The 16,321-nt window shown below is 38.5% G+C and overlaps 1 protein-coding gene across 1 annotated transcript; it reads left to right on the forward strand.

Moving 5' to 3' along the window:
* The first annotated feature begins 15 nt into the window (after positions 1-15).
* On the forward strand, positions 16-14,876 carry RER1 (retention in endoplasmic reticulum sorting receptor 1). The gene is made up of 7 exons (XM_030537225.1): positions 16-115; positions 6,951-7,036; positions 8,023-8,127; positions 11,298-11,397; positions 12,445-12,523; positions 12,636-12,771; positions 13,743-14,876. The coding sequence occupies exons 2-7, from the start codon at positions 6,956-6,958 to the stop codon at positions 13,830-13,832; spliced, it is 591 nt and encodes a 196-aa protein (XP_030393085.1). The 5' UTR covers positions 16-115; positions 6,951-6,955; the 3' UTR covers positions 13,833-14,876.
* Positions 14,877-16,321: the final 1,445 nt, after the last annotated feature.

A 16,321-nucleotide genomic window follows, 5' to 3' on the forward strand; every position in this document is an offset into this window, starting at 1 on the left:
CCCGGAAGCGGAAGTAGTTGGCGTTGACTCCTCCGCCATATTGGATGCTGTGGCGGAGGGTGGGGGGGAAGGCGGAAGGAGACACCTGGCACCGGCTGCGGCGGCTCCGGCACCCGTGAGTAGTGGATTCCCCCTCCCTTGGGACAGAGGTGGGAGCGGGGCCCCGTGCCGGGCAGCGGCTGGATGCGGCCTGGGCCCCCGACAGCGGCCGCGGTGCCGGGGGTGGTGAGGTGTCCCCCGGGGCGGGGATTCTCGCACAGGGCGCTGGGACAGCCGGGAGGGGCGCGTTAGGAGAGGTGCCGGGGGGAACGGCCTCGGGGTGTGACTGGAAAGGAGCACGCTGCTCCCTCCGCACGGGAGGGGTTACTCTGTGCATGGGGGTAGGGGAGCCTCGGGGTCCGCACCCTGTGCGCCCCCCTAGAGCCGGGTCGGTGATTCTTCTCCCGCTGCCCACAGGGGCCGGTTCTAGTCACAGTTCGGGGGCTCCTGCTCCTTGACCTCTCCTTCAAATGAGCGTTCGCGTTGTTTACTTATCTTTACGGACTCCCCTCTCTCCTGCGTTGCCTCCTTTAATTAGTGTCAAGATTTAACTAACGAACACCCGGTGGAGGTTTGTTTATTTCATGACAGTGAGGCTGCAGAGGTATCATAGAGCTGCTGCTTTTATTTGGCTGGGAATGTATTTGCGCGTGAGGTAGAAGGGTAGGAACCAAATCTGTTGTAAAAGGAAAACTTGCACTTTGTGGGAAGCAGAAGTAAGCTGCAATGCTTTAAAAAACTTGGGACCAACTGGGCTGCCTTATTCCTTTGGCTGTCCACTGGCCTGTCTAACAGAACATCTTAGGCTATTCCTCATGAAAGTATCTTCATCTGCAAGCACAGGGAACTGCATCCTTCTCTTCAGTTCTCCTTATTTGCTTGTTTTGTCGTTAAGTCAGAAAAATTTCTTAATGTTCAGAGAGTTCTGGCCTATTTACACTGTGCATGCTATTGGAATAGATGAATGAAATGTCTGCATTACACACAAAATAAAATAAACAAGGAAGAGACCCTGCTTTTTCAAAATTCAGGGATGGATAATGCTCACCTAGTAAACCAGAAAATGTAACTTCTTATAGCTCATGAGTGTGTAAGGTTAATATATTTTTCAGGCGGAACAAAAATTTTATAGAGCCATATTTCTTGTTGGTAGCACTCTGTTTAAAACTCTGAACTCTATTAAGTTGATTAGGCTAGTTTCAGTCTGCTCCCTGGCTACTGATTTATTTACAGTGCTGGATTTTGATAATCTCTCAATGTAAGTAAGAGAGGAATTTTATGCTCTTGTTAGAATGGCGTGTTATCAAAATTAAGCCTTATTTCCAGTTCTCAGATGAGAGATCAGAATTAGGTCTGTAATTGTGAATCCTTTTCAAAGCAAATTTCACAAGACACACTTCTTGCGATACTTAGTCCTGGGGGAATTCCGCAGTACTGTGCATATGCAAAATTTATGTCCCCCACAGACTTCTTTGCTTCCTAGCAGAAAAATGACTTCCTGATGGTGAAGCAAAGGGAAGCCACAAGAGCAGTCACGCAGTCTTCGCCAGCAGTGTATTTCAGGTGCCCAGGGCAGCTGTCAGAGACGTAAAGCACTGTGGGGTGTGGGCGGGACTGGAGAAGACCCAGCTCATGGCTCCTACCCTGCACCAGGCTCAACTGCTAGTGCTGGCTGGGTTGGGGAGGACGGGAGTTCCTCTTCCCTTGGATGGCATCTGGGGCCAGGTCAGACCAACCCCCAGATTCATCCCCTCGCACACTCGCTGCCGGAAGCTCTGCAAACTCCCCCACTTTCTGCACCCATCACTCCTGAGCTGCAGGGGGAGGGATCCCTGTACAGAGAGCTGCTCCCCTATCTGCCCAACCCCCATGCATCCAGACCCCCTCATACCCAGACCCTCCCACTGAGCCGCATGCCCCACGCTCAGAACCCCCTTGATGAGCCCCAGTCCTCCTGCACCAGCCAGATCCCCACCCCAACCAGCTGCACATGGATCCCCACTCTCCCAGCATTTGGATCCCCCACGCCCAGACTCACCTGCTGAGCTCTGTTCTTCCTCTTCTTCCCCCCTCCCCCGCTGAGCCCCAAGCACCTTCACCTGGACCCCCATGCCAAGTCCCATTATCATTGCACACAACATCCCAACAATCCCCTGTGCATCCAGATTCCGTCCCCCTGCACCTGGATCCCTGCTGAGCCACCCACACCAAGATTGCCCCACACAGAACCCTCTCAACGCACACCTGGATCCCGCTACAGTAAGCTTCTCCACACTTGGATCCTGCCTTGCTGAGCCTACCTGCCCACACCTGGTGCACCTGGCACGGAGGGGCAGGGCCATGGGGTGTTTCTGGGGCAGGCCCAGTCCTTGTGCTGTCAGGGTTGGGTGCAGCCTCACTGCTGAGTCTGTGTCCCAGTGGGGAGCTGCACAGTGATCTCCCACCTCTGTGCTGTCGGTGACCTGTGTTCCCCAATGCCATCTTGGAGCCTCCACATTTATTTGACAAATAAAATGTGCAGAATTTTAAAATATTGTGTGTAGAAACTGTAGTTTTAACCACTAAAGTTCTGTAAGTTTTGAAATATTGCTGCTTGTATCTTTATTAAACATGTAACATATATAAGGAATATTATATTACGTATTTCAAACCTATGCTGTTTAAAATGCATTGAGAGAGGTTCATAACAACATGAATTAGGAAAATATACTTATTTGGTTTTAAAACTATTAATGTGCTAAAAAAACTTCAGTGACACTATAGACATTCTGATTATCCCTGGAATAATAATTTCTTTTTTAATCAGATGTTCATCCTAGCACTTTTCTTTTTGTAAATTGAATAATAATCACCTCTTAATCAGATGTGAAGTTTTTTGCTACCCATATTGCAGAACAGAATGCAAAAGAAATCCCCAGTCCTGTAAGAACTAGGTGTCTTTAACTTCATGCATAAGTGGTCCCATTAATTTCAACGGAACTACTAGGCCATGTCTACACTTACAAGCTTATTGTGGCACAGCTATACCAATACAGCTATGCCACTGTAAGAGCACTCGTGTAGCTGTGTTATGCCAACAGGAGAGGGCTCTCCTGTGAATATAATAAAACCAGCTCAAGGAATAGCAATAGCTATGTTGGTGTGAGAGCATCTCCCGTGGATGTTGCACTGTGCACACAAGTGCTTATGCTGACAAAATTTGTGTTGCTCAAGGGGTGTTTTTTCACGCACCTGAGTGATACAAGTTTTGCTGACATCAGGGTGGATTTGATTTAAATCAAATATATTTAAATCATGATTTAAATCACTAGTCAGGAAGACTCGATTTAATCATGGATTTCTACATAAAAGTGCATTCTTGTTGGTATAACTTTAATACATATTCTTCACAACTCAGAGATGTAGGTTTCATTTTTAGAAGTACACACTATAAATTTAAGTAATTTATTTAGAAAAAAATTCAGATTAGTTTTACAGCTATATCAGAAAATGAATGTTTGGTTATTTCATTTACCAAAGATATTTGAAGCAGCTATTTATGAAGTCATTGGGAGGTGACCTATCTCTAATTCAACAGGTTAATCATTTAATATTTGGAGGATTTTCTTGCTATGTTGTATTAGGAAGAGAACATCACCAGACAGACATATACATTGTTTTATTTAACTAAAACAACAACATTTTGTATTCTGGATTTTTTTCTTCAACAGCAAACATAATATTTTAACAAAACAAGCATATGAATTTTTTAATTTAGTTAAACATTCAAGTTTTTTAAAATCAGGTTTGTTTTTGTTAAAATTGTTTTTAGCTAAAATAGTTAAATGAAATATTAAAAAAACAAATTATATCAACTATGTCAGCCAGGTCAACATGAGAAACTTAAAATATTGGCTTCTGCAGCTAACGCAGTCATCTTCACCTTCATTTTCCTGTTTCTTCATAACCTGGAAAAGAAAAACAAGCTTTCCTGCTTTTTTGGGTCCCAAAGGATTTCTCATTTTGGAATGAATTGGTCTAAACCAGGGGTCAGCAACTTTTGGCACGCGGCCAGGCCAGTTTGTTTACTTGCCACATCTGCAGGTTTGGCTGATCGCAGCTTCCATTGTCGGCAGTTCGCCGTCCCAGGCCAATGGGGGCTGCGGGAAGCGGCGTGGGCGAGAGATATGCTGGCCACGGCTTCCCACCGTCCCCATTTGGCTTGGTACGATCAACTGCGGCCAGTGGGAGCTGCGATCGCCGAACCTGCCGACGTGGCAAGTAAACAAACTGACCCGGCCCGCCATGGTGCTTACCCTGGTGAGCTGTGTGCCAGAGGTTGCTGACCCCTGGTCTAAAGGAAGATATTTTCCTACACTGGCAGAAGAAGCTACTGCTGTTAAAAGTGAGATTATCTCTTCAACAGTCTCTGAATCCAAGTGCTTACCAGTTCACTGGTGTGACTGTTTTTAAAACATCATCAGCAAACATGTATTTCTTGAATGGTTCTTATTCCAAAACTGGGTCTCTTTTATGGCCTGCTACCATTATAGGTTTTCCTTTCTAGTGAGAGAATATGACTGGTATGGTAGATCACAGATCAATGAAGACTGCACTCAGGAAGACCTCAAGACTTCTGGAATATGCTGTTCAAACAGTTTCACTTTTGTTTCTACTGCCTATCCCTCTCTTCTCCCGTTTAGCTCCAGACTTCTCCTTGTCCAGATCTATTCCACCCTCAACAATCTTCTATTCATTGAACTTTTTGAAACTTTGCACTTTTAGAGAGAGATAAGGGATTGACTCTGTGTACACAAACTTGCAGATGGACAATAGGATTGAGGTCTATTAATTTTCACCTCTATATATTTATTTATTTAAAAACATTTTTGCTGGAGACACAAATCCACAGTTTGAGAACTGAAAAACTAAGCATCTCTGATGGTATCTTCTAGACTGAGCACTGAGTCCCATTGGGTAGATAGAAAAATTAACCTAAATAATCTATACAGAAACCTGTGGAACCCCATAAAATTGGGTCGCTAATCCATGAACTATTGGAACTCATTTACAAAACTTTTCTTAACAATTACATGAATATATTGTCTTATACTATAGAATTAGAATTTATAATCCCTATTCCATGATATATCTTTGAGCTAGAATGTATCTTAATTAAAACTATCTTTATATAGTTTTTTCCCTCAAAAAGCATTTTATCAAAAAAAATTGATTATTATCCACCCCGGCTGACAGAAAAGTTAGTGTTGACATGGCCCTAGTGTGTGTAACTGTGTGCAGGATTGGGGTTTTAGATCATATTGCAGATCTGATTTTCCATGTCCCCATTCATGATTGAGTAGAAGCACATAATGAGAACATTAAAGATACTCAAATGAATATTGGTATCATTGACAGAAAGGAAACATTTCTTCCATAATGAAACATTTCCATTGTTGTAGCCATTCTGGTTCTGCTTTAGATTCACTAGGTTTGAAAAAGTTTCAAAACTAATAATAAAGTAGTAGTAATAGAGGAAGTTATGAATAATAGCATTCAGTTCCTATAATGATATTTCCTCTTCCCACCCTGCAGAGTTAACTGAAGAGAAAAATTGATTTCCTCTCATTGGCCCTGGATATTAAAAGGACACTTTTGTATTGTCAAATTTTAGGAGACTTTCTTTGGTATACCTAGGATTGAGGTGGGGCTGGAGTTCTGGATTGTCACTATCAATCCTCTTACTTCTGATATTGTACAGAGACTCCTTCCCGTTACTGATTATTGTTCCCATGTAAAAGAGGGATAATACATAATTTCAGATTTTTACCGTGTGCCCAGAGAGAAATTTAGAGTTATAACATTTTATAAATCTCCAGATTGTCATTAGGACCAAGAGCTTCCTTCCATCTATTTGTCACTATAATGCAGCATTTAATACAATTTACTAGTAATATTCCTTGGGGTTTCCTAATACTTCACCCATCTGTATTGCTTTAAGATCTTCAGCTGAAAAACAGTCTCTAAATGTTAATTATTGTAGAGCTGAAATTGCTCCCATTATCCCATAGAGCAACATAATCCTGCCCAGAGATGGGAATCCAGGAAGTAGTGTGAGGTATTACCTTTGGTGATGTGGCACATCTGCTGCTCAGATTCCATATGATTTTGTTTGCAAACTGCGGAGCTTGTTTGTTTGTTAACTGGAGGAGTGGAGGAGAATCCTAAATCCAAAAGTAGTGCATTTATTAATATTGTTTTTCACTTGAGTTCTGGGTTCTGTCTTTTACCATGTGAGAGGGAGTAAGGCAATATGAGATGTTCATTTTGGCAAAGATATGACAGACAACATCAAATGCTTCAAATGGTGCAGGAAAATGTTTCAGTTTAGGTGCTTATGATGCCAGCTCTTGGGTGGAACCCAAAGTACAGAAGCCAGAACTGAGTTTATCTAAATATGTAGTCACTAATTTTGGAAGGAGGGGGGATCTTAAATAGGTTTCTTAAATTTTGGTTTTGCAGTTTATCTTTAAAGACTAAAGGGGGGAGGGGTGGCGCAGAAGGGTAGTATCACAATACATCATTTCCAGATTTACTCTGATTTCTTCGGTATCAAGGTGAGAATATCACTTTGATCTCTTGCCTTCGTTACTGTTTGTAATTTTTCCTAAAAATGTCTTGGATCCTCTCCCTCCCTTTGTAAAATATTTAACTCTTTCCTTCCTTGATACTTCCCCTGAAATAGAATGAATGAATGTCCTGTCTTTAAAAATGTTTCACAGAAGATACCTTTTTGTTTCAAACAAGATATCAGATAAGCAAGATACGAAATCACACGCCTGAATGCTGATGCATGTAAAGTATCTTAAAGTTTCACTATATTAAGTTATCATTTTTAATATGTTTTCTGTATAAATGTCTTGTTTTCACAGCAACAATGTCCGAAGGGGACAGTATTGGAGAGTCTGTTCATGGCAAACCTTCTGTTGTGTATAGATTTTTCACAAGACTTGGACAGGTTGGTTTTTATATCACTGGATTTGTACAGTTTTTTTTTTTAACTTGTGGCCTTTAGTTGCAGTAAAAGGAATAATTAAGTTACTGAGTACTTCAAACTCATTTTAAGGAAAATGCTTTTTGCTTTTTAGAAATGGATGGTCTCATAACTGTGATGACAAATACATAATTTAATTAATATCTCTATCACTATTTGAATGTTTAACAGTATGTATGAATATTACTGCATTAATGCCCTCAGCGTGCTAGTTGCTCTCAGATGAATAGACAGAAAGCTTTATGTAACCATAATTAATTCAAGCAATTACTGTTTGCTATTAAAAGCTAAAACTTTACGTATTACTAAACCATGAGTACTTATGTAGATTAGACAAATTTTTAAAAGTGACATGATTTTTGGATGCACAAATTTTTGGAAGAACACCTTAAAGAAGCCTGATTTTTTTTCCCTTTTATTGGTGGTTTTCAGCACTTTCTAAACATTTGCTCGCTTTAAGATGTTCAAAGTTAGACACACACATTTGCTAATGGTTTTTAAAACACTTAGAATATAAGCTTTCCAATAGCCATAAAAAATCTTCTTTGTCCTCTGGGTAACTCGGGCTCAAAATCTGATTTTGTAAACAGAAGATTTAAACATAACATCAATGGAAACTTATTTATGAAACTGAAAAAAAAAGATCAGTTTCTCTAGTTTCAACTTTAAACTGGCAGCCAGTTATACTAGTGCTGAAGAACCAGAAATTGAGTGACTAGAAATGAAAGTGAAATTTATTAGCAAAGTGTGACCTAACTGATAAAATGTAAGCAAGTAACCAGTCTAAATAGTGCCAAGTAAACCTGAATCTTAAAAAATGTTTTTAATCTTTTAAACTATGATATTTAACCAAAAAATATCCCTTAAAACTTGTGGTCCTTCTGACACTTATTTAGATTACTCTATAATAAACCATATTTGTGTATAAAACATTTTACATTTCCTTCTAGATCTACCAATCCTGGTTAGACAAATCTACTCCATATACAGCAGTACGATGGGTTGTAACTCTGGGTCTGAGTTTTATCTACATGATTAGAGTTTATCTACTACAGGTAGGAAAACTAAATGTATTGCATTTGTCATGTTGTTTAGAATAACATGTAACTTTAAAAGGAATACTTTTTTATTAGATTGAATAATCTATTTCACTAAAACACTTGCTAAGAAATACTGAATCATATGGGTCAAAGTGAGAATATTTTAAGTTTACATGCATAGGCATGTAATGAAATAATAACTTCAAGATGGAAACAAGTTTGGTAGAATAAGCTGATCCCTAAACCAGCTACTTTCAGTGTAATGAAGGCGTAATAGTCAAGTATATATGCGTATCTTTTTTTGGCTGCTCATCTTTTCCCCAGGAAAAGCTTTGGTATGCTTTTTGTGAAGTGAACGTACCTTGTTTTTTTCGTCCAATTAATAGCAATAGTAATTTGAGCTGCTACATCATATTAATAAACTTTAGGCTGAAACACAGTCTTGAAAGGGATGGTTAAAGTTGGCTGTTTTGTCTTGTAGCAGGAGAAGGTGGGAAGCGCCACTGTTAGGTTCTAATGAAACTGCGTAATAAACTTCTTAAAACTCGTATTTTAGCTTCCTATTTAAACCTTTGCATCTCATTCAAGTGCCAACATTCCTCTCCTAGTACCGAACCTATGAAGAATTTCTGCATTATCACTGGCAAGCAGCAGACTGCATCTCCACTAACCTGTTTTCTCTATTTTATGCCAATGCAAAATTCAGTTAAGCACTTTAGAACCAGTATTCCCAAAGCTGCCCTAAGCAAGAGTGCAATTCTTTTTTCGTTGCTCGGTGATATTCAAAGAGTAACATATTTCTGATAACTTCAGTAGTGTCCCTGTTTGAGTGCTTGACATTCTAAAGATTAAAACCTGTAAGCCTGAGAACAATGCCAAAAGTAATTGCAGGAGGCTGTGAAATTGAATAACAGCATCATAACTGCTGGAGCACTTGAACTTTTATGTGAATTTTCTTCGGGTACTTTCCTTCCTGAAAGAACTTTCAGATGATCCAGCCCTGGTTTTCATATATAAAATTTGGCTGCTATTAGCTATATAGCCCATGTGCATTAGTATTCCTCTCCTAGGGCGCAATCTGGGAAATATTTGAAATGGAATGTCCTAAACTCTTACTGAGTTTTGTAGGAATTGGAGGTATTAAGTATCTCGTCGGAGATGATCTGCACCAGTGCCCTCAATGCACATAGAGGTCAACAGGAGCTGATAGTGCTCAGCACTCTGCACATTTATATACCATGTAAACTTAGAATCATTCAAAGGCTAATAAGTTCAATTGCCTATCTAAAGAATACAATACAATTTATTCTGGTATTGCTGCCTTTGGAAAATTTGGAAGACAGTGAATCAAGAGTTGTGGCAATGTTATCTGTATGTTAGAGCTTAATAATTATTATTTTTTTCCTCAAGGAGGACAAATTATTCAGATGTAACTTCTTCAGTTGAAAGAGATTACGCTCTGATATCCATGCATTGTGATGTAATCCTTAAATGTCTTTAACGTTTGTGTTAAACATTTGTGTGCATGCAGTGTAGTTGTAACCATGTCAGTTCCAGGATATTAGAGAGACGAAGGTGGGTGAGGTACACCTGTACCCCGATATAACGCAGTCGTGAGGAGCCAAAAATCCCTACTGCATTATATGTGAAACGCTGTTATATTGGCGTAGCAGTGGCAGGGCTACAGTGGAGATTTAAAGAGCCCGTGACTCCGGCCGCGGGGAACCCCAGGCCTTTTAAATAGCCGGCGGAGCCCCACTGCCTCAGCCTGGGGTAGCGGTAGCAGGGCTCCAGCGGTGATTTAAAGGGCCCTGGGCTCCCCGCAGCAGCCAGAGCCCTGGACCCTTTAAAGCACCGCCAGAACCTTGCTGCTACCATGCTATATGCGAACCCGTGTTATATTGGGCCGCATTATAGCGTGGTAGAGGTGTACTATCTTTTATCGGACCAGTTTCTGTTGGTGAGAGAGACAAGCTTTGGAGCCACATATTATTCTTCTTCAGCTCTGTGTGGCTCCAAAGCTTGTCTCTCTCACCAACAGAAGTTGGGCTGATATTACCTCACCCACCTTGCCTCTCTAATGTGTTGTCATACAAACTGACAACTATTTCTAGAAATAACTGTATGTGCTGTCAGAGACTTGTTAGACTATTGTTCCCAGTATAGTTTATTTGCTGCAAGTAACTGTGTTACTAACATACTTTGCATGAACGCTAAAATAGAAGTCTAGGACAATTATATTTGGTCTTATAACAACAAGATTTAAGGGACTTTATTTTACTTATTTTCTTATCAAATTTTTCTGGAAATGGTCTGTTGCAAATTGCCCTCTCCAGTTTAAGCTGCTGGAACAGATCTCTGCTATATTGTAACTTCCTTAATTCCTTATTTTAATGATGTATTTCTCAATATTCCTCTCCTTAGACAAAATGCATTATGCCTGCATCTTATCAAAAATTAGATTTTCCTTAAAGGGACACAGTTGGCTTAAAAATAATTATTTTTAAAGTGGCAGATATCCTTTTTCATTACTAAACACCATAGATTCTTAAACCTGCAAGGACTACAAAAGTATTATCATTCTTGTGGTTGTGTACTTTTTGTGTTTCTCTGAAGTTGGACAAAGAAACTGAATATTGTGTTTTGGTTAGTAGTTTAAGTCTCACTACACCCTACATCCTAAGCGTCGTCTTGCAATTAAATAACATAAAATCTTTACTGTTGTTACGCTTTATAAAAATTTAATTTACAAAATCTAAACTGAATTTCAAGCCTAACTACACTTTCAGATTTTTCCTGCTTTGCTTACATGCCCTTTAATTCCTTTAGTCATTCTTTTACAGAGCTGTAAGTGAAAGTAGCTAGAAACATTCCGTAGTAAATTTTTAGCTTACTCTGTTATAGTAAGAAACACTGGACAAAAAGGGCAGTTGGCAATTGGATCAGATCAGCATGGGTAGTTTTTACCTATTCACACAGAGTCTAAATACTTGGGTTTCATGCAAGTGGAGTGTCTTTTACCCATTGTACATCAACTGTTTTAAAACTGAGTCCAGAAGACTTGTCACTTGCAAATAAAAAAGTAATTAGGGGAAGAAACTAAAAACAGGTAAAACAATTATTTGAAGCTATTTTCTATGAAGTTTTCAGTCTGACTTTTTTTTTTGGTTTTTGTTCTTTCCTAGGGTTGGTATATCGTGACGTATGCTTTGGGAATCTACCACCTAAATCTCTTCATAGCTTTCTTGTCGCCAAAGGTAGATCCTTCTCTAATGGAAGACTCAGGTATAGTGGACATTACTCTCATTACTATAATTTTGAACATAAACTGTTTTCCAAATCACTTAGCCAGTTTCATCTATCTTCACGTGAACCCTTTTTTGAGGTTCAAACAGAGGCACAGAGGACCTGTCTACACAGGCAAAACTGAGCTGAATTCAACTGAAAACACACAGTTCTTAACATCTGTGTAAATACATCATTATTTTATACTGGTTGTGGTAGGCTACCACATGATCCACTCTCTAAAAGATGTTAACATCTGTGTAGACACAGTTTAAGGTGGGGGTGGGGTTTTGTAATCAAGTAAGATTAGTTAAATTGAAAAACACATCTCCTTTAACTTATTTAGATGTAAGTAAAAAGTTATTGCCCTAAAATCCCAAAGCCAGTATGTCAGATGAGAATAGAATCCAAGAGTCCTGACTCCCAGCCCTGCACTTCAACTACGTGACCACTAAAGCTTTTGAATAACTTCAGTTATTTGTTAAGAGTCCAAAACCACAGCATGTACATTGAATGTTTATATGAATACATTGTAATTGGGAATTAAATAGATTTTTCTCCTATGGGTTATTCCTTGACATTGCTTATAAGTGGTGGCATATGTAGATGTGTTAACATGTCTGTTCCCAACCAAATGCACATTGGGGCTTTAATGTAGCCTCAGATTTTACCTTTCAGTCTGTTTATGGTATCTGTTTTAGGATATTTTAAAATTACTTCTCCAGAGTGAAAAATATTTTTGAAGGCTGGAACTAGGTTAGATATTGCATAATGGTCTGGACTTTTCTGGAGATGTGGGTTCAAATGTGGTATCACTCTCAAAACAAATATTATTTGATCAAGCATTAGCAACTCGTCCTTCCATGATCAATTTTACACGAATAGGAAACTTGAACTCTTGCAAGGAGCTATTCTATCCTGCAGACAGGCTTTGTATATAATAGTGACAGTAGGAAAGAACAGAATATTTACTAGACTGATTAAGGGATAATTTACCTTAAAAGATTGATTTTTATTTATTTTTTATTTTTTGCTTTTTTTATCCAGATGATTGTCCTTCATTACCCACAAAACAAAATGAGGAATTTCGACCCTTCATTAGAAGGCTGCCAGAGTTTAAATTCTGGTGAGTGGATACATGTGCCCATTCTCTTAAAAATAAAAAGCATTTACATGAATGTGTTAAATAAGTCACTTCCAGTGTGTGGAAGGGATTAATTGTGTAATTTATTTTTAAGGCATTCTGCTACTAAAGGCATCCTTGTTGCAATGGTATGTACATTCTTTGAGGCTTTCAACGTTCCGGTATTCTGGCCAATCCTTGTGATGTACTTCATTATGCTATTCTGTATCACTATGAAGAGACAAATCAAGGTAACGTGCTGAGATTGGACTGAATCTTCTTGAAGATGATAAAATGTCACTGCTTAAGAGTGTCTTTCCCTGTTGTCAGCCAAATGATCACTGTGGATGTTTATCTGTGTGTATATATAGTATGGCCAATATTTTTAAACTTAAATATCTAAGTGTAGGCACTTCTCAGCACAAACTGTAATTGGAAATATAAATGCTCAATACTCCTGAAAATCAAATCCATTTAGACACCTAGATATCAAATTGTTAGCCCCCTTATGTTCATTCTTCAGAGGATTCAGATATATCAGCATATCTTCTGAAGTAGTAAATTTAGTGTTTATAATGGATAATATGCACCATTCATCCATGCCATTTCTGCAGCATAATGTGCAAAGCAGACTATTGGGATCAAATTGGTGATGGGTGTTGTGAAAAACTGGACATTTTTAAAAAGACAAACACAGCAAAGTATTCAGGTTGGCTTTGATACATTTTCTATAGCTTGTTGGCTTTTAAATGGAAATTAAAAATAAAGATTTTGAAAATGTCTCATTCTGTATTTTGTAGTAGTATATTTTGATTCAGGGTTGTAAAGTGAGGACTAAGGGATTTACATTAATACATTTATGCTGTTTAATCCTTTAATGATTAACCATCTTGACCATTCTATACTGTGTATCTTTTTTTGTAAAGTTCGAGGGTCAAACTCTCAAACAACCCCATTTAAAGTGTCCAGCATCATATATACTAATAAATAATACAGAAAAAAAGTGCCATTTAAATCTTTTGTGTAGCTTGTGACTGAAAATGGCATCTTACGTTGTTGAAGTTAAACAAACATTGTAGATCTTATCAGTTGTAAATTAGTGATTATACTGAAGAACTTTGTGTATTGTGACTTAAAGTGCATATTATGGTGTTTTGATAGAAATATTAGATCTGTCAAATAGTTCTGTTCAGCAACTAAACTGATGTCTTTTTGTTTACAGCATATGGTAAAGTACAGGTATATACCCTTCACACATGGCAAGAGGAAATACAAAGGGAAGGAAGACATGGGAAAGACCTTCGCTAGCTAGAAGTTGAATGGAGCCTGTTGACTGACTCTACATATAACTACAAGAACGGTTTTGAGCCATTGTAACAATGCCTTTTTTCTTCATATAAAGTAATTAAGAGGGTGGTGACAAAGCAGTTGAATTTTCATTTTAAGAGGATGTTTCTATTTTTTGTCTGAAATATCAGTTTCTTGAAGAAACTGGCATTCTAACCAAATTGCATTGCATAATTTATCTTTAATAACAAGTTGGAGAATCTTTGGTATCCCATTGATTTGGGATCATGTGTTGCTTTCAAGGTCCACTGCAATCATTGTGGCATTGGGGAGGCTAATGGCTACAATTAGGCTTTTTTACATAGTGTTCCTGTCCAGTATGACCCTGAAATGCTGTGCACATATGTGGAGGAAAATAGTAAGTTGGCACACGTGATGCTGTTGTCTGCTTCATAATTGTGTGCTAAGTTCATACACGGGTCCGATAGGCCTTAATATATGCAGAATTTCAGCCGACAAGGTACATGCATGGTATCACTGGAGTGTAACCAAGTTAGTAAAGAGTAGATAGGGTTTTTTTACAAAGAAATCCTAAATTCTGTTTTTTGCAGAAGGGAAATAAAGATTACTATGCTCATAAGGAAACTTATTTGTGTTAGGTTCTAATGCCAGTTTCGCCATTGCATCTCATGGTAGATGCTGAAATTGGGCTCATTCATAATGTCTCAAAACTTTGTTCTTAAACTATCATGATTTCTTTTGAGAGCCTGGAATTATAAATATATATATTTTAATTGTTATTAGTTGGAGAATATTTTGACTTGTTTCTTTTGATACTTAAGGGTTTTTTTTTTGGTTAACTGAAGTTTGCTTCATGCAGCCCCTTAAGAACACACCCAAACTGGCCATAGCAGACAAACGTTGTGGATTTTAACAGCTTTTCATTTTCTATGAAAAATATAGAAATAAATGACCTGCATGTAAACTTTTTGATGTGATACAGCTACAAACAATTTTATTAAGTAACTTTTTAATTCCAAACTTTATTAAAAGACAGTTGTCCCCCTTTCTTGTTTTAGTCATCTTTACATGAAATATACTGGGCTAATAATATTTATAGATCTGACATTTTAAATGGTGTCAACGCTCACATTTTCCTCTTTTTATTCAAGTAACATATTTACTTAATTCTTAAGGGTTTATTCAGTTGAATTATATTTCAGGTGCTAGGATGAGACGAGTCCTTTGAATGCACTACGTAGTATAGCGGCAGCTTCAATAGATTCTTACTATGGAACGCGTACAAAGGAACCCTTGTTGTTTGCTTGTGCAGAATGAAAAAGCCAATAGGAAACCCTGTACACCATTAATTAGATTCAGCCTGCTGTAATCTTGAAAAATGTCCTATGTTTTTTTTTAACTAGCATTGTGGAAAACAGTGGGTTTTTTTTTATAAAGTAAATTTGTTCAATCTAAAGTTTCATGCAAACGTGATTGAAAAATACCATATAACCATAAGCCCTTATCAAATGCCAATCATGAACACTGTTGCTGCCAAGAAAAACTAAAAGCCCTGAGTTTAAGAAACTGCCTTACAATTTGCTGTCAGTTTTTGTAGTTTCACTTCTGACTGCCTGCAAATCAGGAAGATATGTAAAAATAGTAATTATCTTTGTATTCATTTACCTACAGAAGTATTGGAGGCACAAAATAAGTGGCTGGTTGACTCCCTTTCAACATAAAAGCCTTAAAGGTGAATTAGAGACTTATCTATTAAAATTGTAAAAAAGGAATATGCTTGTAATTGCAGATTTGAAATATAGTTCCCTTGCTCAGCTGCTGTTTTTCTCTCACTGGCAGCTCATGATCAAGACCTTCTTTACTGTTGTAGGTAGGAGTAGCTTGCCTCCTATGCATTGAGATTTTAACGATGTTCAAATAAGTAGTATCCATGCCCAGGCATGAACAAGTCTAGAATATGGTTTCTCTTAAAAATAACAAAAACACACCACCTGTGCAGTGGTTGAGTTAACTGTTCAAGCAGGCATCTTCTTAAACCACTTCTAAATGTTTTCTTAGTGTTAAGTTATATGCCTTCATCAATTATGGCCGAAGAAACCTAGATCTTGACAGATTCAAGAATAACTTTCTAGTGCAGATTGCAACTGCCTTCTTTCTTGGCAGCATTATCCAAGTTCTACCATCAGTAATAGCTTGCTACATGTTATGTGTAATTAAATGTGTTGACAATGATCTTTAAAGCTGCATATGCCTTGAGTCCTGGCTCAGGCCACCTTTCTCTCTTTGCTGTATTGACAGTTAAGTTCAGGTGGAGTTTTCCTAGGAAGCTTTTGATATGAAAGGTGGGAGGGTAGGGACAGGGTATTTCATGTCTCTCACCTATCCAGCAAAGTTAAGTGTCTTGTTCTTCTGCATATAGCAGTACCTATCTCTTCTTTCAGGCTTTCTGTGTAGGTGAGGGGAAGGAACCTGTGTGGGAGTTTGTAGGGAGAG

This window comes from Gopherus evgoodei, chromosome 18 (genome assembly GCF_007399415.2).
Source record: "Gopherus evgoodei ecotype Sinaloan lineage chromosome 18, rGopEvg1_v1.p, whole genome shotgun sequence".
Lineage (NCBI taxonomy): Eukaryota > Metazoa > Chordata > Testudines > Testudinidae > Gopherus > Gopherus evgoodei.